We start from the raw sequence: 27,915 nt of genomic DNA, 5'->3' as shown, positions 1-27,915 counted from the left end.
TGCACACAAATGTGAGAACATGTATTATGTACACGCTCTCTCTATCTGTGTGTATCCACTTTGTTTTTTATGAGGTTACTATACACACTCTTATGCCTTGTTATTTTTTAACTGTGAAACGGTATTAAGCCATTTTATATCAGCTCATGTACATCTATTTCATTACCTTTGATGTCTACCATGGATATACACTGACAGTTGTCTCACAAGCCTCCTATTGATGAATATTTAAGTCAAACATGGTTTTAAAGTGCTCTTGCCTGTCTTCATTCCTTCCCACTCTCCTCAGCTCTTGATGTGCTTGCTGCTCTAAACTACTCATGGTCTCACTCAGGGTGACTTTCTCCTTCCACCTTTTCACACAAATCTCTTTTCAGATCAGCAGTAAGAGGACTCCCCCTGCAGCCACAAGAATTTAGCACATCCCACCACTTTCCTTCTACCTGGGAATCATCTGTGATGGTGGCAGGTATTTGGCTTATCAGATTCATATTTCACCCATCTTTTCTCTGAATTTGTAAAGTGTGCTTTGAAAGTCCTATACTTTTCCAGCCACAGCAAGGGTGTTCTAAATTCTAAAATGTCACAGCCCACTGCCAATCAGCGACTAGTTCTTTGCAAGTAAGAACTAAGCTCAGATTTTTCCTACTTCTCAGAGATGGAACTTTCAAAAAGGCTGATCAAGAGCTCCTCAGACACTTTATTCTTAGAGGACATGTCAGTTGATATGAGGCCTGAATTGCATTCATTTGTTAAAGTCACCAGGGTGCCTAGGTATCCAACAGACTTTGGTGAACAGACATCTGTTGCTGTAAGTATTGTTCCTGATAGTCTTCCTATTGTCTTTTTCTAAGAATTGTGGACATTTTACCCTCTATTGCCTTTCATAGTTTGGGCCCCCTTCTTTCTCCCCAACTCAGATTTTAGCTGAAAGCCTTGATTAGAAGATCAATCTGCCTGCCTGCCAAGTCATTGATGGCTCTCAAAGGCCTCACGGCATTCCTTGCAAGGTGTCTATTGTCTAGTAGTCAAGGTCATCACGAGAAAACCAAATTGTGATCTTTGACACCCTCCCAAGCTAGCTTCCTTTATTTTCCTTTCTCAAAGTCTGTACAAGAAGAGATAAAATATTCCCTAGGGCCCTATGTACTTTTCTCACCTGGAACAAAGTTGATGAACATACAGTTTCTTTTCATTGCATATTTCCTTTCCATATAAATCAATTTAAGGCTCTTCATGTCATCAGGAAGTAGTACATCTCCAGACTGACCAACCACAGTAGATGGGCTCTGTACTTCCCTGTCACCTCTGCTCTCTTTCCCCATGCCTTGGGGAGATATAGGTTTATGTTATACCCTATATGATGTTCGCACAACGAGAAAAATCACATAATGATGCATTTCTCTGAACGTATCCCCATTGGTAAGTGGTGTATAACTACTTACAGGAGAGTTGGTTTTTTTGTTTTATTCAGGCTGTCAACTGATTAGGTGGAGAGCAATCTGCTTTATTCAGTCCCCTGATTCAAATGTTTATCTCATCCCCAAATACCCTTACATACACACCCAGAATAATGTTTGACCAAATATCTAGGTACTCCATGCCTAGTCAAGTGGACACATAACATGAACCATCATACCAATATCACCAATAGGCCTAGTAATTATCTCTAATTGCCACAAAGACCCATGTGGAAAGTACCTTTATTCCCATTTTTCTCTAGATATTTATTTAACAAGTGTTTGTATATTTAAGAGATGAGGAAACCGAGGTTCAGAGAGTTGAAATAACTTGCAGCAGAGCTAGTAAATGGCAGAACCAGGATTCTAATCTAGGTTTCAATGACTTCATTTGGCATTCTTCACCGGTGTAATCACTGCCTTTCTGCACTGGTACTGTTATCCCACAGATCCTGAGGCTCCATGCTTGAGGTGGGACAGGTCTGAAGGCATTATCTGTTGGTCAAAGCTCAAGGGCAGTAGTGGGGAAGGGGGCTCATTGTTATCGTCACTTGTATGAACATATTGGACGTGAGTGCAACTAGAGCTACTAGGAAGGTTCTGCTTTCCTTTGCCTTTGAGGCAATCCATAGAATATTAATAGTTCCTACCCGTTATTGAAAGCTATGTGCTTATGCTTGGCATAGATGATATCACTTACTGTTCAGAATGGCCCTGTGTTCTTCCCACCACCCCATTCTGCTGTGGGAGGGACAGGATAACAGAGCCACCATGGGCTGCCAAGGGTAGGTACTGTGAGACATCCCTCTTAAAACACTGTCTTCAGAGCCACCAGGAACACCCCATATTCCCTTAAATGTCCCCGTGGGCTAGTCTAATCCTGTTCCATCCTTCCCCCAAATCTTCCCATAAAACCAGTTGAAAGTGTGCATGAATCAATAATTCTGCAGGTATGTACTGTCTGCTGATTCACCCAAGGAACAGGCCTGGGCTTTCCCTTCACTTGGTTTGCTCCTCATGCCTGACATGTCACTGCTCCTCACTATCCATCCCCACTAGCACTTTCTGGAAATGCTGTCCAGTTGAAAACTCACTGTAAGTCCCGAGATCAATATTATTTAAAGGAGACTGCTCTTACTCTCTTCCTACAGCACTCTCTGCGTTGCTCCCTGCGAGTCTGCTTGTGACAATCTAAGCAGTCTTTCCACTATTGCTGAGTTAGCTTTGGCCATAGCAAACCTTTTGTCTTAAAGAGGAGGAATCTGAGACTCAGGAGGGCGTGTCTTATTTAAATTCACAGTTAAAAGCCAAGTCATCCATTTCCCAGGCCTCCTGGCGTACCCCACAGATATCAATTCTGATGGGGTGGGGGTTGGGCAGCCTCAGGTTTGACCCTGAGTGGAGGAAGGCTCAAGGACAGCATGTCTCCAAGGCAGTGCTTGAGAGGGCAGACTGCACCAAATGACAAGGGAGGTCAGCACCTCTTTCACGTCTGCAGCACATACAGTGATGTAACAATGATGAAGGTGCAGCACAAAGTAAAATATTGGTAGAGAAATTGGGATAGGAAGTCATTTTCTATGAACAGCAGCAGATTCCCTTTGGTCTGCATGCTTCACCAGAAGGCTGGGGAAAGAGCTGCGATTCCTATCTGTCTGGAACTACAGTATAGCGAGTGACTCACTATGGCCCCCATTCCCAACGGAAGTGGCTTTGGCGTGTATCATGTGTTTCTAGAAAATCAGCTCATCTTTAAGTTCCCTTGGACAAAGCATCCACTTTATTGCTTGGCCTGAGATTCCTGGAATTGGGAGATCTATGTTCCTACCCAGGCTCCACCACCCAGTGGGTTCTCTATGGCACTTTTGTAAGCAAACAGGCGCGCATTTGGGCTCTGTAAGATGACGTTTCCAGGTCAGACCCCTAGTTTGGCTCCCTCTATCTCCTCTGGTGTTGTTTCCAGAGTCTGTGAACCAGGTGACAGGAACTAAGGGTGAATGGGGCCTTATTTCAGCCAAGGCTCTGAGAACACTCTATTGGATAAACATTTACACAAGGAAATAATCACTGGTGGCAACTTTCAAAAGAAAGGAAGATAAAACTTCTTACTGCTTTCAAGATCGTTCTACTTCTTAATTTTCTAAACATAAAGGGCAAGTGGCGTTCAGGTGCTTTGAGGGCATTAAGACCATTGCTGAGAAGGCAGCACACTCTAGAGGTGGATAAAGAATTTGGAAGATACCCAGAGACATAGGTGCTAGTTCTGGCTGCCAAGGACGTGCTGGTGCCTTTGGACAAAGCATCCACTTTATTGCTTCACCTGAGATTCCTGGAATTGGGAGATGTCTGTTCCTCCCCTGGCTCTGTTAGTAACTGTCTGATGTTGACATGAAACTCCTCTGAGCCTCAGTTTCTTGGTTTGTAAAATGGGAATAACAACACTTCCTCTGTCCACCTGTCCCAGTTGTTGTATAGGCCAAACAAACCTATGTGAAAGCACACTGTTAACATTAGAGTGCTCTCTATTTTCTCCTGTGATGTAGGACATACTAGTAATGTCTTCTGCTGAAAGTGAGGCACAAGATTGGAGGAGAATGGTGGAGAATGGTAAAAGGACCAAGGCCCCCCTGAGACACACAGAAAGACGCAAGGCTCAGTTGCAGCTGGGATTGGAGATCATGGGTCTGTGGTGGCGACATTCACCACACCAGTGGATGTACAAATGAATGTTGGCTTGCGTGGTAAAAGGAATTAGGGGTATTGACAAGGGAATGGTTACAATGGTGACCCTGGAGTCAACAGGGAAAGGGTTGAAGAAAGGGACGCAGTTGATAGATTTGGGGAGCTGACAAGTGTTAGTGAGATGTAAATGCCACGTGTGCTATGGAGTTAGCTGACGAAGTAGGCAATGGTGGGCAGAGAGTATAAGGCTGGGGTTGAAGGTTTGAGAGCTGGAGGACATCTGGATATCTGAGTAGGACAAGGAGCTGTGAGGGAGGGGGTGCTGGCTGGGAGGAGCACCTGGGAGTTGAAGGGCCCCAGGTCAGTGACAGGAGTTGGGGTTGAGAGAATGAGAGCTGAGTGCTAGGGCCCTGAGAGAATATGGGTGAGTTATCAGACCTGGGGATAGCTATAGGGAGGACAAGGAACCTGTGGATGGAGGGATATCGAAGGTGGGGGGTTGGCTGAGTGTCTGGAAAGGCTGAGAGGAGCATAATGCTGATGCTGCTTCAGGGTAAGGGTGGCCCAGAAAACAGAACGGCCTAGAGCAGTGGTCGGCAAACTCATTAGTCAACAGAGCCAAATATCAACAGTACAACGACTGAAATTTCTTTTGAGAGCCAAATTTTTTAAACTTAAACTATATAGGTAGGTACATTGTTATTAACTTAATTAGGGTACTCCTAAGGCTTAGGAAGAGCCACACTCAAGGGGCCAAAGAGCCGCATGTGGCTCGAGAGCCGCAGTTTGTCGACCACGGGCCTAGAGGCATGCTCAGATTTAAAATTTGATAAGAATTACATAAAAAACAAGTCATTTTATACATAGATACTCAGAAGTTGTAGGGGCATCTTGGCCTCAATATGCAAATATATAAACATTTTAATAGGTAACTCCTTTTAGTCATTGATATTTTTAATGTAACAGGCCCAATGGCATGCCAGTTAGCACCAGTGGATGAGGGCCACACATTGTTAAATTTTCTGGAATTTTGCAAGCTAGATGTCATGTTAGTAGCTTGAAATAAGCCTGGGAAGAAATAGTTACAGCATGAAAATCTGCAAACTAGGTCCTTTCCTCCCCTGGAAATCTGGTGGTTAAACATTTCCCAGCACACCACTGAATAGGCCTAAATATAACCTCCAAATCTGCCCGACTTTGCAGTCCTGTTGTTGTGGTTTTAATTGTGTCACTAACAGTGGTCATCCTAACCCTTGGTACCTGTGAATGTGACCTTATTTGGAAAAGGACGTTTGCAGATGTTACTCAGGTGTAAATTCAGATGAGGTTGCACTGGAGTAGGGTGGGCCCTTACGACAATAGACTGGTGTCTTTGTAAGAAGAGGAGACAGAGGAAGGACACCACGTGAAGACACAGACACAGGGGGAATGCCATAGTGATGGAGGCAGAGACGGAGGTACATACGCCAAGGATTGCAGCAACCCCAGGAGCTAAGAGGAAGTCATGAATCAGACTCGCCCTCCGAGCTGCCAGAGGAACCAACCCTGCTGACGCCTTGATTTCAGACTTCAACCCCCAGAACTGAGAGAGAGTCCACTTCAGCTGTTCTACGTCGCCCAGTTTGTGCTACCTTGTTACAGCAGTGCTAGGAAACGGATACCCTGTCATGCCAGCGTCAAGTTTGGGCATGAGGCAAGTGGAAGTTCCCCAGTGTGAACTGCAAGGGGGAGCTCCCTGTTCCCTGTGCTCTGGTTCCCAGAAATCTTCCCTCCTAACTCCTCTAGCTTGGAGGTTCTATGGACCATCGTCTGGCCCTTCTTGTGGGCTGCCTTGTAGTGTGGGTTATGCTTTTAAGTGAAGACATGTTGCCTCTTCTTCTAGGTGGTGACCAGAGGTTATAAACTCAGCTGCCTCATGGGTCAAGGTTGCTGAGTGGGATGCCAGGGGAACCATTTCAGACTGGCATGTGTGTCTGCCTTTAAATAAAATACTTTCTCTATCCTGCTAGCCAAGGAAAATCGGACTAAGACCTGTTGTTTTGGGACCTCTGCATGTACCCAGAGGCGGGGGGGGGGGGGGGGGGGGGACGGGGGACGGGGACATCTTTTGGCCTTTGCCTCCCTCCAACAGCAGCTAACGAACATTCATTACTATTTGAGAATTTGCTGCTTAGATCTCTCCGGTCTTGTCCGGCCCAGCCAATGAGTGCATGGGTCTGAGACCTTAGAAGCTCAACAACTGCCCGAAGTTTCTTTTCAGATAAAAGCTTCAAAAGAGATTTTTGTAAGGTTATATTTTATATCCCCCACTGACTCGACACTATTGCAAAACTTCAGCTTCAGAAGAATGCAACAAGAGGGCGGAGCCCCTTCTAGGCAAAGCTTGCCCTACCCTAATGTTTCTGTGAGTGTTTTTCTTGGCAATTCTTGGAATCTCAGGTGGCTGAGAGAGGAAGGTGTCAGGGACATTGGAGGGTGACTTGGGTTGAGGAGTATTTCCAAGTTGAAACTCCCGTTTACAGTTCATTTCTTTTTGAACACCAGAGGGCGATGCAGACCCACTGAATAGCTGACTACCTTGCTATAAACTTGAGATTCTGGGAACCAGTCTTTTCTTTTTCTTTTTTTAAATGTGAGAACCAATGCTGAATTGAATATTTGTTCGTTGGACTATGTGTTTTGCTCAGGCATCTAAGAAAGTTACAGAGAAGGCTATTGAGACCACTTCGCTGTCCAAGCTCTGGGGCCTGGGGCTGGGAGACCCACAGAAAGGTGCTGGGCAAGGTTGCAGCTTCCTCTGTGGGGAAGCACTTGTCACTCATCCTCTCACCCCATCTTGAGACTGTCTAGTTCTGGTTGGCTCTGTGGGAAGGTTTGGACTGTGTCCAAGGTAAGAGCTACCTTGTGTTAGGACCCAGCTTGTTACTTCCAGGGCCATTTTACTTGTAAATTGGTTCCACGAGATTGTTCTACTTAGTGTCTGGAAGTGAGGCCTGGCCCTGAGCGAACAAAGAAGGTCAAGAGATTGCAGAGGTCCTAATGGTTATTATGGGCAGTGCTGGGGCTCTGGTGATGGTGGCCAGCTGACCAGGCTGTGTGTCTGTGGTCATGGACCAGCTCCTTCCAACACCCTCTGACAGTGAGGAGAGATCCGCAGAATGTTCATGGTTTCTGGAGAATTAAGGAAAACTGTACGTTCATCAAAGAATCTGAAAGGAGCAGAAGTAGAGCAGTTGGGAACATTTATGGGAATCTTGACAGTGGTGAGGGCCCTGGGAAGGGGAGACTGGGCTTGGCTTTGGAGCTCTGAGGCCTGCGGGCAGGTGCCCCCTGGGCAGCAGGGACAAGACACCACTAGCATCAGAGCCCATCTAATTCTCTGTGTCCAGAACTCTTGGATGTGTGTGTGCAGTTGTAGAAGAATCTGCACCCGACTTCTCAACTTATTTGGAAAGGGGCCTGTCCACCTTCTTCCCCTGGGAGAGGCGGCTCTGTTTTAGCTATTCGGCTCTGGGGACCAGCCAGTGGCATTCAGCCGAGAGCTAGACTGTTCTTTCCAATAGCGTGTTGTCAGCAACAAAGCACCCACTTACTACACAAGATAGAAAAAGGCCTTGAAGAACAAAAGCACTGCTAATAAGTTGACTACTATTTAGTGGCCCCAGTGGTTCATTTGAACATGAAAACTGATAAAATGAGGGAGAATGTATATCTATAATAAAGGCACAAGGTCACTGTCATCTGACAACATTGAAATGTACCACTGAGAAGATCTACTGTGGACACTAGAAATTGGTGCAGGGCCATGGTCTGCATGGTGCGGTGGGCCCAGAAGGCAGACAGGACTTCCCTGCTTCCTAGGTCTTTGACCATTGTTGGGGGCTGTTTGGCCATGTACATGAATAAGATAGGATCCCCTTTGTCATATACAATTCTATTGCTCAATTCAGCCTTTTTATTTAACAAGGATATAAAAGAACAGGATCTGCACGCAGAACACTTAGATTGGACTCCTGTTCCAGCTTTTACTTCTCGTTATCCATGTTCATGCTTAGGGAAGTCACATGACAACACTTAGCCAGTTATCTCTTTCTTAAAATGGGCATTGAGTACCAAACAATGTATACATGTGAGAATGCTTGGGAAATTACCAAGTGTGATATAAGTACAGTTATTAATTTCTAGAGGGCATCCTTAGCATTTCCTTCTCTCAAATATTTATCTGTTACTTGAGCTGGGTGAGGATTCATTTGAAAGGGTGCTTAGAGTTAAGATAAAGATATATTTTTAGTCCAGTCTTACTACTACTAAAAAGCCAAATAAAAAGGAATGAGAACTAGTTTGGTTTCTGTGCACTCTACAATTTGTAGGTTACACTCATGGTTAGCCGCATTCAAATGACAATTTGCAGAACAATCACTATTTATATTGGAAACACTATTGAAAGAACTTTGTCTTGAGCAAAAGTTTTTGTCTTCTATCTTTTTTAGCTACTTAACATAAGAGTCATCTTGGGCTAATGTGAAAAGGGAACAACTATTGGCAAAGTCAAGGATCAAGGTTTTGTTTATAAACATTTTGCCAAATAAACACATCTGTTGGACCTGAAGCCTCCTTGGTTTATTACAGTAATTGCTTACTGTGAGTAAGCAACGAGGTGCTTGAATTTCACATCTGTGAAATACATATTACGTTTCCTAGCAGGAGAGAAGACTAAGTCAATATTTTTTCAGTAAACACAGGTCTCATTCAGAGTTCTGTTTAATCAAATAGATATTGTCCTCGACACTGAACTACACGCTGGGCCTCATTAATGAACGTGACTATTGGTAGTTCCTTGTTTAAAGCCGTCACTCCATTTTATTTTTTATTTTTCTTGAGCTTTAACACACACACCATCTGGCACAGATTGATAAGCAAGGGAGTACAGCAGGCAGCAGTTCCCTGGAATGAGACTGTCAACTCCTGAAGCAAAGCTCTCTGATACAGTCTAAACTCACTGCCACTGTCAAGATTCATTCCCAGCTGCTCTGCTCCTGCTCCTTCCAGGCCCTTCGGTGAGCTGGACACAGCTTTCCTGATTGCTTTAGAAACCATGAACATTCTGCCAGACTGTCCTCACTATCAGAAGGTGTAGATTCCTCCTCTGCAAAATCAGGAAGTGGACGTACCAACCTTATACTTTGTAGGTTTTCAATGAAATAATCTAGTTACATGTTAGTTACTCTAATCACCATCATCACCATCTCTGAATCCCTCACAACCCCCAGCATAGTGCCCTGCACTGTGATAACAAGGGAGCAATTACCATTCACTGGATCCCATTCACTGATAAATTGTAGATTTGGAATGAAATTAATCAGATTGCACTTTCAATTTCTTTTCTTTTCAAAAAAATATATCTTTATTGATTTCAGAGAGAAAGAGAGAGGAAGAGATAAAAACATTAATGATGAGAGAGAATCATTGATCGGCTACCTTCTGCAATCCCCCGCCCCCGCCCCCCCCCCCCCCCCCCCCGGCCCCTCACCTCCACACACACTGGGGAGTAAGCCCACAACCCGGGCATGTGCCCTGACTGGGAATCGAACCGTGACCTCCTGGCTCGTAGGTCAAGGATCAACCACTTATGCTAAAAGTGCAATTTCTTAAAGCACCTTTAGCATACCATGTTCTGATTTGGTGTGTGTGTTGAGGTGGGGTGGGGGCAGTGCGGGGAAGCGGCACAGAGAGAGTAACTACTTACCAATTGTCCAAACCCCAACCCTAGAGAACAATCGTTAGATCTGTGCTTACAAAAGTTCCAAGTATCATTCTTGGTACACTGTACTAGACATTTGACAAAAGGTCTGAGAGATAAAAAGAGTTCCTATTTTATTGTTTTACAGAAAAGACACAGGCTTACAGTGACTTGCCTAGAGTCTAAGAAAAAGGCATGTTGTTTTTGGATATTCCTTCTTGAGTTAAACTATGTGAAGCCAAATTTTATTTTGTGTTTAATCACATGGGAGCCATTATCTTCAGTAAATGTTTTCTTAGGACGTCCAGGCAATGGAAAATTCCTCCAGAGGGCTGCTTAGTCGGCAGGTGTTTTCCATGTTACTTAACTGAAGAGCTCTCTGCTCGTCAGATGGAGTGAATAAGGGAAGAGGTTATCAGTGTCTCTCAACCCGGCAGCTCTTTAGAACCGCTCAGGGCCTAAAAGTGTCTGAGCCTGGCCCCAGTCTGCAAGATTTTGCTTTGGGATAATCTGGCCAGGCATCAAAATTCTTAAAATCTTTTTTAAGTGACCCTAAGAAGAGTTTCCATCTAGTGCTTTCCGCTCAGCATTCTGTGATTCTATGCTTTCTCCATATTTATACATCAGGCACATTAAAATTCCGTCCTCTTTGTAACCTTCCTCAATAGGGACATTTTTTTAACTTCAGAAAATTATGAAGCCTAATAGGAATTAACAAATTTGCTCTTCTGAAATATAAACACTTGATTTTACAGAAGAATTGCCAGGATTGTTCTGTAGTTATGTCTGAGATGCCATCGGAATGGTAACCAAAAGCCTCTTAATTGTATAAAATCAAAGTTATCACCTGTCTTTCCTCTTTCTAAATTCATTTAACAGAATAAAGCTTTCCCAGATGATTCTTCCCTTTGAAATTTACAAAGTGGTGGCCTAAATTCCATGTTTTATTATAATAATACCAGAGGCCCGATGCACGAAATTCGTACAAGAGTAGGCCTTCCTACCCCCCGGCTGCTGGCATTGGCTTCCCTCTGGCACCTGGGACCCAGGCTTCCCTTGCAGCCCCATCCGGAAGGTTGTCTGGAAGGACGTCTGGTCTAATTAGCATATTACACTTTTATTATTATAGATAAACAATGTAGATGGGTAATAGTAATAATGAGAGCAATAATAATGTCTTTGTTCATTGTTTTGGGCTGTTTAGATTAGGATTTACTTGTTGGGGCCATGTGCACTTGCACATCACATGTTCATAATGAGTAGTGTTTGCACCTGCTAAGATAGGAAGTTTAAATGAAAGACTATATACCCTAATGTTTATGATAGATTATTTTGGTTGAATATTCAAACTTGTCTAGCACTGGCTGCAGATTCTGTGCTGATGTACTTGCCATTACTTATAGTAACCCTAACTCTATACGATCACTGAGACAGGTATATACAATGTCTCTAGAAGCACCCAAAAGGAATCTATACTAATAAAAGGGTAATATGCTAATTAGACCAGACATCTTCCCAACATCTTTCGGATGTCTTTCCGGACAAAGCCAAGGTGGCGGAGGCTGAGGCAGAGGAAGTTAGGGACAATCAGGCCAGCAGGGGAGGGCAGTTCAGGCCAAACAGGCCAGCAGGGGAGCAGGTAGGGGGTGATCAGGCAGGCAGGCAGGCAGGCAAGCAGTTAGGAGCCAGTGGTCCCGGATGTCCGACTGCCAGTTTAGGCCCAATCCCTGCGGGCAGTTGGACATCCCCCGGGGGGGGGGGTCCCAGATTGGAGAGGGTATAGGCTGGGCTGAGGGACCACCCCCATGCATGAATTTCATGCACTGGGCCTCTAGTAGTGAATAAAGGAGTAGTGCAGATTCCATAAATAGAATACATCAGGAAAATTAGCAATTAACCCCCCCCCCCCACACACACACACACACACCATTCTCTCTCCAATTTTCTACATCACAGAAAGGCCACTTTGTTTCAATCTTGCAATATCTTCTAAGTCAGCCTCTTCAAACCCAAATGACTTAATTGGCAATGCTTTTACAATATAGTTGGTGCATTTTGCTTTGGGGAATTATTTATGGGCTTACCATGAGTTATTTCCTTTTACAAACATCACTGAAGCTCACCACTTCTGGAAAGCCTCACCTGTTTAAGTGGAATATGATCCCATTAACCTCTGGCTGTATCTTCAGAGGATATATCAGAAGTCATATTTGTAGAGGCATATGCTGCCATTCTATGCACTATGTATGAAAGCACGTCAGCACGTCTCTTTTACTTCTCTAATTTTAGCATGAGGGCCATTGACCATGCTCTTTCACCTGCCTAGAATATATTTGATTCTACCAGCAACCTCAACATCTAATTCTTTTCATATCCCTCCTTGGTTATTTTTGTTCTGGGAGGCTTTCTCTGATCTCCCTTGTTCCACTGATTTGCATGGCCTTGTTGCATCTCTCCAAAGTCTCACTTTTATATTTATTTGAGTATTCATTCATTAATATCTGTCTCTCTTGGTAGGCTGTAACTCTGTGACCCACAAACCCAGAATCTGTGGTTGGTCTTGTTTACTAGTATATTTCTAGCATTTAGCCCCTGGATCCTAGTAGGTGAGTAATTGCTGAGTGACTAGATAAATAAGAAACTGTGTTTGCTCTCTGAAACATAGCTACAGTTCTACTTCACCTATGAGTTTTGCAATACTTAAAGAAATTTCAAAACTCATGGTTTTTTCAATATTTTAAAAATTAAAAGTAATGATTTAAGAAGAAAGTTAATTGTATAAAATAATGAATTTTACTAAATAATTTATTACACTGAATTTGAGAAACTGTAATTTTAAAAAAAGTCACCCTTAATCTCATCACATTAACCCATCAACTACTTTTATTTCATCAAAGGACATTGTCCTAAAGCTGCAGCGATTCTGGAACTTAGATCTAAATGTCTTTTGTTTCCTCCCCTCCCCCTAATTCTCTGCATGACAAAGGGCTGCTTCCTAAACTCTGGTTGGAAATCAGGATCTATGAGAAATAGCCTTTTGTTCCTTTATACTGTATCTAAAACAAAACAAAACAGTGCCATCTAGAGATCAGAGTGCTAAAATGTTCACACAAAATAGCCCCAAGCTAGGTGTCAAGCTAAGCAGCACCTTTCAACTCTGCTGAGCTTCAGGAGCCAGACAGACCCACTGTGCCAAATTCAGGAGTAACACCTGTCTCAGTTGATTTAAGACTTTTTCTGTCCGTAGAATCTTACCTGAAATCACAGAAACTATTCTCTCGTTTTTGCATCTGAGAGTTGGGTATTGTTTTAACAAGAGATCCCTTAATTCTTTAAAACCACCTCAGTCACCTTGACGAAGATGTGGGTAACTGTGATTCAGTTCTTCTTGACTAAGGTTAGGATAAAATGTTCAGATATAAAAATAGTTGAATTATATACTGAGCAATTACAGTTTTCTCCTTATTAATGTTACATGGTCTTTCCAGTAACTTTAAAGCAAATGATTATTTCTAGCCTTAGACGTAAAGAAAAGAAAATTTAGAAGAACCTACTTTGACCCCGAATAGCAAAAGCAATCTTGAGAAAGAGTAACAAAGCTGGAGGTATCATGCTCCCTGATTTCAAACTATATTGCAAAGCTATAATAATCATAACATACAGTATTGGCATTAAAAACAGACACAAAGATGAAAGAGAATAGAGAGCCCAGACATAAAGCCACACTTGTGTGGCCTATTAATTTATGACAAGGGGACCAGGAATATATAGTGGAGAAAGAACTGTCTCTTCAATAAATGATGTTTGGAAAACTGACAGCCACATGTGAAAGAATGGAACTGGATTCCTGTCTTACACCAGACACAACAATCAACTTAAAATGGATTAAAAACTTGAATGTAAAACCTGAAACCATAAAACTCACAGAAGAAAAGACAGGCAGTAAGCTCCTTGACATTGGTCTCGGCAATGATATTTTGGATTTGACACTAAAAACAAAGGCAAGTAAAGCAAAAATTAACATGTAGGACTACATCAAATTAAAAAAAATCCTGCACATCAAATGAAACCATCAATAAAATGAAAAGGCAACATGCCAAATGGAAGAAAATATTTGCAAATCACATATCTAATTAAAGATTAATATCCCCAAAATACAAAGACCTCATACAACTCAACAGCAGAAAACCCCAAATAATCAGATTTAAAAATGGGCAGAGAATCTGAGTAGATATTTCTTCAAAGAAGACATACAGATGTCTAACAGGTACATTAAAAGGTGCTCAACATTACTAATCATCAGGTAAATGCAAATCAAATCCATAATGAGATATTACCTCACACCTGTTAAAATGGCTATTATCAAAAAGGTAAGAAATAACAAGGGCTGGTAAGGATGTAGAGAAAACATAACCCTCTGTGCACTGTTGGTGGGATTGCAAATGGGTTCAGCCACTCTGGAAAACAGTATGAAGGTTCCTCAAAATATTAAGAATAGAACTATCATATGATCCAACAATTCCACTTCTGGGTATTTATCTGAAACAACCACGACAAACAAAAAAAACCCACTAATTTTCAAAGATATATGCACCCCTATGTTCATTTCAGCATTATTTACAATAGCCAAGAAATGGGAATAACCTGTGTCCATCAATGGATGAGCAGATAAAGAGAATGTGACACACACACACACACACACACACACACACTCTCTCTCTCACACTGGGGTCTCATTTGGCTATTAAAATAAAAAAGGAAATCTTGACATTTATGACAACATGGATGGACCTTGATGGCATTATGCTAAGTGACATCAGATAGAGAAAAACAAATACCATACAATCTCTTTTATATGTTGAACTAGAGGCCCAGTGCATGAAATTCATGCACGGGTAGGGTCCTTAGGCCTGGCTGGTGATCAGGGCCGGTCGGGGCCTTCTGGCTGCTGGCTGGGGCCTCCCTTTCCCAGTTGCCGGATGCTGGCCAGAGCCTCCTGGTGGTCAGCACATGTCATAGTGAGCGATAGAACTCCAGGTCTCTCAGTCCAACTCCCGAGGGGACACCTTGCTTTTTATATATATAGATAAGAAAAAATCCTAACCAAAACAGAACTCATAGATATAGAGAACAGATTGGCAGTTGCCAGAGATGGGGGCTGGGGGTTGGGCAAAATGGATGAAAGGGGTCAAAAGGTACAACCGTCCAGTTGTAAAATAAGTCATGGGGATGTAATATATAGCATGGTGCCTATAGTTAATACTGTATTACACATTTGAAAGTTGCTAAGAGAATAGATCTTAAAAATTCTCGTCACAAGAAAAAATTTTTGTAACTATGTAAGGTGGTGGATGTTAATAACACTTATTGTGGTGATCATTTTGCAATATATAAAAAAATCAATCATTATGTTGTATATCTGAAACTAATATAATGTTTTGTCAATTATATCTCAATAAAAATATTATAAGAATTCAATTTGCATATCAGGAGATTAGCACATTTTCTTAATGTAAAGTTCTGGTGAAAACCTGGTGGCAGTTCCATTGTAGCATTTGGTTAAACCAAGTACCAGCTGACTAATGAACAAAATAGAGGTAGCATTATTTTGGGATCACTAGATGCCTTGTAACGGCAACCTTTATGGTCATGCATGTTTTATTCTCTCTTTGTTATGTTTTCCAGAGGGATAACCAATTGGCTGAGAGAGTAACAAATGAAAAGTAACTTGACTCCATTGACCTGCTTAACTCCATATGGGAACGATGGAAAGGAGCAACTGTTTGCTTTGAAACAGTGGAACAGGTATGGAACAGATCCGTTCGGTTCTGCCTTCCTGTATTTCTTTGCACATCTATTTCCAGACCAATTAAAAACGTCACGTTGTTCCTGATTGAGAACACAGAATCGGAGTTATAGGAACAGGTACTGTGCGTATTGTAACATTTCTGAGTTGTGTGTCTTGAGGTTGCTGTTTATATAAGTACCAACGCAATTAAGAGAGAATTATTTTTCAATAGTAAATAAGTAATTATGCTAGGAATAATTATTATCTTAAAACAGAATTAGCTTTTTGAATGTGTGTTTAGCTTTAAGATACACAATTTGAATAAGGAGATTTTTCTCCAATAAATGGAGTCCTATGAAGGAATTACAGAAGTAATAACAGAATAGTAGAGCATGTTGGTTTCCCCAATCCAAGCCATCAAAAGAGTTTTTGCTGTGTTTAATGATTATCTCCCCTGACCATTTTCTTTTTCTCAACTATGAAGGGACCCTGCCAAGAAAAGCATTGTTTGATTTTTTTCGCATTTTTCAGAATTCACATAATAGATATAGATGAAGCTTCTTTTTTTTTTTGAAAGGAACATTTCAAGTGAACGTAAAGAATTTAGAACAGCATTTGTAGAACCTTTAAAATATGCGTTTATTTTGCATTGGATACCTATCAGCAGCAGCATGCTGAATCTTCTTTCAATTATACCTATAAGGGACAGGGTGACAACATATGGTTTGGTAGTGACTGTATAGTAATCAATGCTTTAAGAAATTATGATATTAATGAATTATAATGCAGCTAGAACTAATTTAAGTCCAGAAGATTAAGTATCAAGTACTGGATGATCAAGATTAAATTAATAACTACATGACATTTTTTACTCCATTGGATAGCTTATGGATGAGAGACTATGAATAAATAATAATGACTTGAATTTTGCATAGGAATATTAGAATTCAAAGGCTACAGAAAAAGAATTCATAAAATTATATATTTTATATAAGGTGTTAAATAAGGGTATGAGTCCATTATTTAAGGTTATTTAAGGAGAGTTTTTAGGGAATGTTTTCACTATTACTCTGTAGTTTGTATGTTCTCAGAGCATTATATATTTTTACACATTAAAACAACTAAGGGTTTCAATGTATTACTCTATTGAATTTGAAACTAAATGTTGTCTATATCAATAATATATGAAGAGTCTGGTTTCTAGCTCAGCAAGGAAACAGGGAAAGTAGAAGTTGTTGCTGTTGGATGTGCAGAGAGCAACCTTGCAGTCTTTTGGTTGCTTTGTGTTTCAGTTTGTAGTTAGCCAACCTCTAACCACATTGACCAACTTTGATTAAAGACTGAAAGGAAATCTTTGGCGAATAAGGCAAAGAAGGTGATAGATAGAATAAAAAATTTCCAAACTCCCCTATAACAACCCATTCTGAATATTATTCAACCCACATCACAGAGCAAGTCAGCTACCATATTTCACTTAGGTACAGATTACAGTGTGATTAGATTTATAATTGAAGAGATGATTTGAAAAAATACATAAAACAAAGGAATAGCCAGTTATGATGTCTTTGCTGGTGTGAGTTTCTATGTATGAAATTATTTGAGAGATGCAATCTGCCTTCCTTTTTTCCATTGGGAAGAGGAGTGCGTAGAGGGATGGCCATGGGACAGGGAAGGATAAAACCCAGGCTGTTTCCAGTACTATTCTCTGGAAATGGTAGCCCCCAACTGACCCCACCTCTGTTGTTCCACACCTGAGATAACTTTGAAGGAGGCAGCCTTAGAAAAAAAATGTTCCAGTCAAACTGTCAAAATGTCCCTCTTCTTTCAACCCCCAAACCAGAAAGTCTTCTTTCATTTAATTACCCAACAGACATTTATTGCATACCTAATAGGTGCCAGGCACAATGCCAGGACTCAAAGCTGAATCCCTGTCCTCCAGAAGATTCCTTCTCGTTCAGTTTGCCCTCTATACTTAGTACTAGTTTAACCCTGAACACTAGTTTCATTATTGGGCTATCAGTTTTGCATCCCATATTAATTTGCAATCTCCCTAAAGACCAGGCCTGCACTGCAGATTTTGAAAAATAAGTAACTGAATTGTCTGCTGTGGGTGTTAACATAATATGTTTAGCAGATTATCTTCAATACTATGTACATCTTTTTCCTGGGACAGCAAGACCCAAATATGAGGGAATTAAAGCTGGTCATGGAGTAGGATGCTCTCAAAGTGAAGATTGTGTATGTCTGTGCCTTGTTAAAATTGATTTTAGGACTATCAGTTGATTTTTGGGAACCCTGACATCTGTCTTATTTCATGATACAGATGAAGAGTGAATACATTTTTCCCCTCAAATTACAACTTTCTTTTGAATGCTGAATATAGAGAAAAATAGATAAAGCAAAGGTAACTATTTGCCATACTTTTCTTCTTAGTGCTCTTGACTAGCTAGCTACACTTTCTTTATGGAAGCATGTTGACCCAAATTTATCTCTGCTGCTTCTTTTTTAAAAAAATGTATTTTTATTGATTTCAAAGAGGAAAGGAGAGGGGGGAGAAAGAGAAACATCAATGATGAGAGAATCATTGATCGGCTGCCTCCTGCACGCCCCACACTGGAGATTGAGCCCACAACCCGGGCATGTGCCTCTACTGGGAATCACTGCTCCTTTTATCCATACTAGTAATATCTACACAATACATCTGAATCTGTTTGGTTTGAATCTCTTAATATTCCCTTGTAATTTTCCCCAAAGTATTCATCCCCAAATACCTAGAAGTCACATTCAATTTAAAGGAAGACTATGTGCAGTGATTTAAGAAAAATCTATAATTATCCTGGTAAGCTTTATGTTATATTTTACCATTAAAGCAAAACAACAACAACAACAGCAACAGAAAAACACACACACATAAAAACTGCTTAGATTGTCCGCTCCTCTGACCACAAGTTCCTTGAAAATCATCATTTATCTCTTGGCTTTGGTCCTTGTGTAGCAAGTGTTATCAGTGAATGAATGTGAATGAATGACTAGCAGGGCCCAGAATGTGTTGTCAGGGATGTGGAGACACTCATGCTCAACTTAGGGAATCTATAGAAATAGAGCTGACAGCAGCAGAGCCCAACGGGTACGTCCCAGTGTCAGGTGGGCTTGGTGGGAACCAACTTTCCAGCTCTGCTCCCAGCAGGCTAATAACCAAACCAACACAGGCAAGAGCAGAGCTTGCCCAATGTTGCCTGGTGGATCAGGATGGTTTTAGAGGCCCCTGAGATGCCAGACTCAGTGAACGTTGTACAGTGAGTGGCATTAAGTATAATCACTATGATTTTAAACCATCATCACTGTATTTTTCCAGAACTTTTTAATCATCCCAAAAAAGAAACTCTGTACCCAGTAAGCAATAACTCCCCATTCCCCACTCCCCTTCAGCCCCCAGTAACCTCTATTTTACTTTCTGTCTCTATGAATTTGCCTATTCAAGTTACCTCATATAAGAGGAACCATACAATATTTGTTCTTTTGTGACTGGCTTAGCATATTTTACTTAGCATAATGTTCAAGGTTCATCCATATTGTAGCAGGTGTCAGGATTCCATTTCTTTTTATCACAGAAAAATATCCCATTGTATGTACTCACCACATTTTCATTAATCGCTTTATGAACATTTGGGTTGTTTCCACCTTTTAGCTTTTATGAATACTTCTGCTATGAACAATGGTGTTCATTTTTGTTTAATATATTAATTGATTTAATTCTTGTGTTTAGGCTCATTTTTTCTCTCCCATTTACAGATAGGGAAAGCCATGCAGCTGGGTCATGGCAAGGCCAACAACCCAACCCAGAGGGTCTGACTACAGTGCACTCCCTGATTTATACACTGTGCCGCCTTTAATAAAGATATTTACATTTTCCTTTGAACTTACTATATTCTGGGTATATCAGATGCATTATTTCTAAATCTTTAAGATGTCCTTATGATGTCTTTTTTATCCTTATGTTACGGGTGAAGACATTAAGGCGTGGAGAGGTCAAGTGGTGGGTGCAGGAATGCCCCTAGTGTGCTTGCTACTCTGCCTGGCCCTTCCTAGAGCCAGAACATAGCAGGAAGATAGTCCTTGGGACTTGGGATAGCACAACTCTTTCCGGATAGACTTCAGGGAAAGGAGCTATCTCAGGGGCAGAGCCCATGAGCACTGTGGGGCCTCTGGTATCACATAGCTCCAGCAGTTCTAACCTGGCTCCCAGATAAGGCCAGGATTTTTTCCTTAATACTTACAAAAAGTTGTTTTTGTTTTTTTTAAACTCTTGCCCTGTGTTAGGCCAATAGGTCAAGGCAAAATGGATGATTATTTCCATTGTTGGCTAACTTTGGAAAGCAGACAAGGAAGGAGTTCTACAAGTTCTACAGATTTATTTAAAAATAAATCTACACATGCCTGACCTATGAGGATTGTTTCTCAATAATTCTGAATTAGTTGAATACTTAGATAACATCTTGCTTCTATTTTGCCATATGGACAAAACCGTATTCCATTTGTATAGCTGCCTGTAGCCTTTCATACTGACTTGAAGTTCTCCTTTTGGCAATCCTAACCCTTTACTCCCTCATTTTGCAGCTGGTATAAAAATGTACTTCAGGTTGTCATTTTGCAAAAGGCCAGACATGAACTATCTTCCTTTTAGGATCCAGTATGCATAACCTTCATGGCTACTTCCCCCTTTTGGTTTTACAGCAGGAGAAAATGGCATGTAACGTCCCTAACCAAAGACAGCGGACTATGTCAACCTCTGGAGAAGCTCTGTATGAAATTCTTGGTCTGCATAAGGGAGCATCAAATGAAGAAATTAAGAAAACCTACAGGTACAGAGGCAGTTCAATGATGACATATCCTGTACTACTAGAGATGGTTATTTTGTGATTTGCAAGGGCCTTCAATTAAAGATATTTGCTCTCTGCTAAGACCAGATAATCTCAGTTTGGGAGCTCATGTTCCCTGTTCCATAAACACAGGCAGTTAGGAATAGAGAGGCCAACACTGATTTTTATGAAAGAACTGTCTCATGATGCTGGGCCTTAGGAAAGGGCAGCCTATGTTGTAAGCCTACAATGAGAGAGGTAGGGGTAAGAGAAGGGTGGGGGGAAGAAAGGGAGGGAAAGAGAGGAGGAAGAGGAAGAGTAGAAGGAGTAGGAAGGGGAGGAGGAGAGAGAGAGAGAGAGAGAGATCTCACTGTGAATGAATAGGAGTTGTGATTAAGCCCATAACCCATATAATATAGTTTCAACAAATCTTTTTTTTAAAAGGGGGGTTTGTTGCTATATTGTATGCTATACTTTTTAACTCTTCAGTTTTGATCTTTCATATCTGATCTAGTTTCAAGTTAGCTATTTTTGGGAAAATTTGAAACAGTTTTTTATTTAAACCTCCAAGGATTATTTTTTAAAGGACTGAGTACAAAAATAATTTACTTATTATAGAAAAATTGGAAACTACCAGAAATAAAAATAACATATATCCATAATTCTATCTCTAATGATAATTATCATTGATATTTTTTTCCTTCTAGTCTTTTTTTCCTGTTTAAATAAGACATTTTAAACTTAAATTGGATTCATCTATATTCTCTTTCACTTTAACAAGGTCGTATCATAAAAGTATACTGGTGTTATTAAATATTTTGATTTTTAATGCTATGGCTATTCTCTAATTACCTTGTTAGCTATTTTTAAAAACATGTACATTCTTTTAATTTTTCCCTAGAGTTAATTTCCTTGTACATAAAACATGATGTACATTTTCAATTATGTCCTTATTTATTGAGGAATAAAGTTATGCTGTTAGAAAGAAAAATGAATCAAAATATAAATGAAAGTTTATTTTTAATCAGTTACTTCTTATTTGGCCCTGAATTAGGTTTTTAAAACTTATGGGGTTTTTTGATGTATGTAAGTTTAGAATTTTTAAGTGGATAAATTTGTTAGTCATTTACTTTATGGATTTTATCTTATCTGTCATGGTTAAAAAGCCTCTCCCAATTACAATATTATGAAAATACTAGAGGCCCGGTGCACAAAATTTGTGCACGGGTAGGGTCCCTAGGCCTGGCTGGCAATCAGGGCCAATTGGGGCCTTCCTTCCGCTGGCTGCCGGCTGCTGGTCGAGGCCTTACTTAGTTCTGTGCCGCCCCCTTGTGGTCAGTGCACATCATAGCGGCCAGTCGAACTCCTGAGGGGACAATCTGCATATTAGCCTTGTATTATATAGGATTAACCCATTTCTTCTAGTACACTTATGATTTTACATTTTTTAAATTAAATCTTTGGTCAATCTGGAGTTTAACATGAGGAATGAAGGTATGATTTCACATTTATTTTTTCCTAAATCACTACTCCACCAAAATTTATTGAATTCTCTCTTTTTATCTATTGATGGAAAAATTCTTTAGCTTTGTATTGGAACCTTCACTATGTGGTAAACTGTAGGACCCAAAAGGCCTTCAAGGAGCATGTGTTGAAGAATAAGTGACAGTGGTGGAAACTACCATTTGAATCCAAACAGTTCTGTGAAAATGGTAAAGTTTGACCAAAGTCAGTGTCAATCTTCCAGCTTATATTTCACGTAAGGTAGTGGGGAGAGAAAGAGTCTTTGCCATTTTATTGGGTCCTAGAGCTATCCAGGTGTGTGCCTGGGAGCTGCGCAGCCCTGTGCCTGGACACCCTTGAACGAGGGTCACTAAACTTGACTTTTGAAGCTTTGGTGCTGAGACATTGTGCTGGGGTGGAAGTTGGGAATTAAAGTAATTGTATTATAAGCTTAATACCTACAAAGATGCTCTCCAAATTGAAAAAAAAAAGTGATGTCTAACTAACTACCTTGTAAGTTTTAAAATTCACTTTACAAATGTGACTTTTAATTGCCTTTATTAATTCTGTAAGCTAAAAATTCAGGTCATATCCTAATTAAGGCACTAATTATGCCGAGCTGTTTGCAAGTTTAATAATTACAACCTAAAGTCTTTTCATGTAGTCAACATCTTCCTATTAATTTTGTTTTAATGTCATACAAATATTATTTTTTCAGCTGATTAGGGTACTAGTATGCTGCCAAGAGCATCTGCTTCTATCTAAATTACACATTTGTATTCTGGAAGTTATTCAAAGTGTATGAGCAGGCTGAAAAACTACTCATAATATTATTGTTATATTCAGGGATCCGAATTAAAGCAGTCAAAATGTAGTGAAATTAAAAGTCAGTGAAATTTAATAAAATTACCAACTGTTGAATGCATACGCTGCTTGACCTGTTGTAATCCTTGGTTGTGCTCTTGAAAACAAGGCTGAGTTAGAAGACATTTTTTTTCTTCACTTATATTTTATTTTTATTTTTGAATAGATAATATATTTACCTGATTAAAATGAGATCAAACAAACAGGTATACAAAAAATCTCCCTCATACATCAGATCTCCAAGTTCTGTTTCAGGGGAAAGCAATTCCCTGTGTACCCTTCTAGAGAGATCACCTACCTCTATAAGCATATATCCAGACTTTCTCATCTGGGCAAGACAGTACAGGGTTGTCTTTCTCTGATCCTCCCTGCTAAGCAAGACTAAAAAGCCTTGGAAACAATGCAAGAGACAAGTAAAAGAGAACCCTGAAAGGAGAAAGAGAAGATGAATTGGTTAGGGACCACAAGCTAGAAACTGCATGTTAAATCCAGAGTAGCTGCCCATTAAAATAAAAAAAATATATATAAATAGGAATCAGAGTCTCTTAATACAACAGCCAAAATGTCCACATGAATATCACTCATTGTACCAAGAACCAAGAAAATCACAAGTTACATGAGAAAAGATAATCATCTGACTTCCACACTGAGATGAACCAGATATTGGATTTATTGGTAAGTATTGTAAAGTAACTCTAATAAAAAAGATTCAGCAAGCAATTACAAATTCTCTTGAAACAAGTGAAAAAAAATAGAAAGTTCACCAAAGAAATAGAAATTATAAAAAAAGAACCAAGTGGAAATTACAGAACTGGAAAATAGCACAAATGCTTCAACAAACTAGAAGAGCTCTGTAGTAGAGGGAGCTGACTGAGGATAGAATCAGCGAAGGTGAGGACAGATCAATGGAACTTAACCAGCCTGAACAACAGAGAGAAAATAAACAGAAAATAAACAACAGAGTCTCAGGAACCTGTACGGCTGTAACAAAAGATCCAACATGTATAGCATTAGAGTCCTAAAAGGGAAAGAAAGAAAGCGGCATCAAAAGACTGTTCAGAGAAATAATGAGTAAAAATTCCCCGAGCTTGGCAAACCTATAAACCTACAGATCAAGAAGCTGAGTGAACCATAAATAGGATAAATCTAAAGAAATCCATGCCAAGACACATCATAATTAAACTTCTGAGAGCTAAAGACAAAAACACACACACACACACAAAAAAAAACCCAAAAAACAAAACCCTCAAAAGCAGACAGAGAAACAACACATTATTTATGAGGGAACATCAATTCAAATGACAGCAGATTTTTCATCTGAAACAACAGAGGCCAGAAGTGACACAACATTTTTCAAGTGTTAAAAATAAAGAGCTGTCAGCTGTAAATTCTGTGTTTGGTGATACTATACTTCAGGAATTAAGGGAAAATAAAAATATTCTCAGATAAAGAAAGAAAATGATGAAGAAAGGAATCTTAGATCATCAGGAAGGAAGGAGCGAAAATGAAGAATGCAGAAATATGAGTAAATAAAATAGATTATCCTCCTCATTAGTTTTTAAATTACATATGATGATTAGTATAAAAATTATAACATTATCTGATACTCAAGACAATTATATCTAAAAGTGAGGAGGATAATGGGAGCCAAATGGGAGTCAAGTTTCTGCACTTCACTCAAATTGATAAAAGAGTATCAGTAGAATATCAGTAGACTGTGATATATATATATATATGTATATATATATATATATATATATATATATATATATGAAAATTTTATTCAAGTAACCCACAGGAAGACAAGAAAAGGAAAATGGAGGAGTAAGAAACAGAAGACACAAACAGAAAACAAATAATAAAATAATAGACGTAAGCCCTGACATAATAAGTATATTAAAGGTAAAGGTCTAAGCATATATTATATTTTCCTTCCTTATTATACAAACGGTGGTGTACTATAACTCCTATCCTGCACTTTGCATTGTTCTCTTAACAATATACCTTGGAGATCTTTCTCAGGAATGATCAGTTCATAAAAAGTTTCATTCTTTTCATTCTGCAGCATCATGTACCATAACATAGACGTCCCATGATTTAATCAGTCCCCTGTTGATAAATATTTCGGTTGTTTTAAATCTAGGTTTCCTTTTAAAACCAATTTATAGCTTCTCAGGAAAACCCCATGGTCCCAGAAAAGTAGATAGAGATGGGGAGAGGGAAACTATCTTTGTTCTGCCCACGTCCCAGTTTTTGCTATGCCCCTATTCCAAATTCCTGGAGCAAGGATCGAATAGACCCAGCTGGGTCAGACGCTCACCCAAGTCTAGCTGGCTCTGACTAGGGATCTGGAATCACAAATACCCACTACCTTAGCAAGAACTGTAGGATCCAACTCCTGGGAAGAAAAGGGGGCAATGTTCTCTAAGTGTGGGTATAGAGTTGGGAAGGAAATTACCAATATTTCTATTTCTTTATTCCCTTAAAAATTCACATAAATAGCAGCCTCATAGGCCTAGCTCAGCCCCTTCCTATGTTTATTTATAAGTCTTTATCATAAAATCTTTCTATGAGTAAAGCATCTATTTTTCATATGTCATCTTTTTCCCTACAATAGTATAACCATGTTTCATTTGTTAGCTGATAAATTGGAGTCCCCAGCTACCTCAGAGGGTATCTGGGAGCAGTGACAAGAGGAAGGCTTCTGTGTCAATCCATCATGTACTGAAGCTCTTGTCTCATTGAGACTTTGTAAAGATAAATGAGATCATTTTTTCTCAAAGTGTGTGGAGCTCTTTGTGGAAGAGCACAATGAAAATACCAGGTACAGTTATGAATGGATAGATATCCTCATCATCCTTAAAAGTCTAAAATTATCCTGCTATTTGCCGCCACTGTTCAAAAACCATTTATCCAACATAAAGTGACGTTTTGCTCCATGTCAAAAGTGCCATATCACAGGGTGAGACTCGTGGTACGAGTCTCATCCATGGCCTTCGTTAGGGAATAAATCTGCCTTTCACATTGTACAGCATAATCATTCCAAGAAGCTTAAAGTTTAAGGCTCATTTAATCCAAGTTTTTCATGGCTGGGTCACACCACTTAATCATAACAGTGTTTGCATGAGATAAGCAAATATTTTCCCCTATCCTCCCACTGCCTAAAAGTCTTTACTCCCCCTTTGCATGCTGTCTGAAGGAGACATTTTAGTTAATCAAATACACCTGCGAAGGCTCAGCAGTTACTTATCTTGTACATATTTGCTGTAACTTTAAACTGGCGTGTTTCCCTCTTTCGCCTAATTTAAGTAGTCTCTCTGAGGCAAAGGAATTTGAGTTAGGAAGCTGGGGAGGATGGGGAGGGAGGAGGAGAGAGACACTAGTGAATGGTGGGACAATTGGCAAGAGGGTTGGTTGGTGAAATAAGAGACTCAAAGCTTGTTCTCTAATCCCCAATACCGGGCGTTGGCCCTTTTCAAGTGACTCAAGAACTTGAGTTCCCTGTAAAGTCTTCACCACCCAAGTCCTTTTAGGAGTCCCCCCTGGGAAAGTCTCCCAGGATCCAGGACTGAGTTCATCCTCATGTAGCAGTGTTGCTCCAACAAACCAAATTTCCACCCTGTGAATGACACTGCTTTCATTCACTCAGTGGGCACGTCCATGGTCAACTGCAGGCACAACTCGGCATGCTAGGCTCTGCTGCTGCAGCTCCTCTGGTTCTCAGCTGGGCAGGGCTGCTCTGCTGCTATTCTGTGGCCCCACCAGGCCCAGCAGGGAGAGCAGGTCTCCTTGCTAAGTAGTCGGTGACCAAGTGTTCGAATTACTCCCCCAGGCCAAGAAGCCACCTATGCTATTCATCTGGAGACTTGAGGGAATCACCAGTGCCTGCTGGTCTGTGCGCCACTAAGAGGTAGAGGCTGGATATAGGGGATAGCTCCCTCCTTTTTGTGATACCCTCTGTTAGAGCCTCCAGGGAGTGTCAAAGTTTGATAGATAAGCTCCTTCCATCTTTTCTTATAGATCTCTTTCTAAAGGACCAAACGCGTGCTCAGAGGTGAGTCAGAGACTAGCAGTAATGACCCTATACTTAGACTCTCCATCCTCTCTGACCCCTAAAGCTTTGCTCCTAGGTCAAGCTCATTATGCTTGGCTCTTTCTTTCCTGAGATGGCATTCTTTTCAAGGAGTCTCTGCCACCCCCAGATAGGCTTCCATCAGGCTGCCCCACTGGTTCATCAGATTTACCCGGCAGTGGCTGCCCCAGCAGGGTACATGACGTGGATTTCTTTCTGGAATGCTCTTCAGGCTTGGTGGACTTCTGGGAGGCTGCCTCCAGGCCTCCAAGCATGCCTTGATGTGCTCAAACTCCCAGCCATGAACAGTAGGCTGTAATGGCTCAAAGATGCATCCACCTCCCTACCATAGCTTTATAACAAACAAGGCTACCTGTTCTGTATTCTCCTTAGTAACTTGAAAGAGGTAAATATAGCTTGCTGCTCAGCAAGCACTTTAGGTGTGTGATTAGATCCTTCTTTCCTTGATATTGACTGGTACATAAAAATCCTTCAGTCCAAAGTCAGTAGATTTGATCTATACCTCATACTGCTACCTAATTATAGCAGAAGCCAAGAAGGATGATGAGAGCACTTAGCAGCCTGTAGTATATCTAGAATCTCTCACCATTATTGGCTTTCTAGCAGCAAGTTCTGTTCATTATTCAACAAATATTAAGTGAGCACCTACTATGTGCTAGGCAAAAAGATAAAATCCCTGCACTCCTGAAGCCTATATTCTGGGCTGGCTGAGTAGGGAAGCTTAATAATAAGTAAATTAAGTAAAACATACAGTCTATCTGATGCTGTAAATGCTGTGCAGAAAAGCAAAGCAGGTAGGAGGTGCTGGGAGTGGTACTGGAAGTTACACATTCTCTTCAAGGTGTTCCACATAGATTTTAACACCAAAATCCCTTGGTTGCAGTGAATTCTAAGTATAACGTAGAAGTTAAGAGCACAGGGTATGA

The 27,915-nt window shown here is 40.5% G+C and overlaps 1 protein-coding gene across 1 annotated transcript in view; it reads left to right on the top strand.

Moving 5' to 3' along the window:
* Positions 1-15,660: 15,660 nt before the first annotated feature.
* Positions 15,661-27,915, top strand: part of DNAJC5B (DnaJ heat shock protein family (Hsp40) member C5 beta) — a 37,322-nt gene continuing 25,067 nt past the window's right edge. The window contains exons 1-2 of the mRNA XM_070392332.1: positions 15,661-15,687; positions 20,405-20,532. Coding sequence (XP_070248433.1) covers positions 20,414-20,532 — 119 coding nt within the window. The 5' untranslated portion in view covers positions 15,661-15,687; positions 20,405-20,413. The remainder of the gene's footprint in view (positions 15,688-20,404; positions 20,533-27,915) is intronic.

This window comes from Myotis yumanensis, unplaced genomic scaffold (genome assembly GCF_028538775.1).
Source record: "Myotis yumanensis isolate MYYU_CA2020_CCGP unplaced genomic scaffold, mMyoYum1.0.hap1 SCAF_15, whole genome shotgun sequence".
Lineage (NCBI taxonomy): Eukaryota > Metazoa > Chordata > Mammalia > Chiroptera > Vespertilionidae > Myotis > Myotis yumanensis.
The sequence above is the reverse complement of the archived record's forward strand: the minus strand, read 5'-3'. Positions and strand labels throughout refer to the sequence as shown.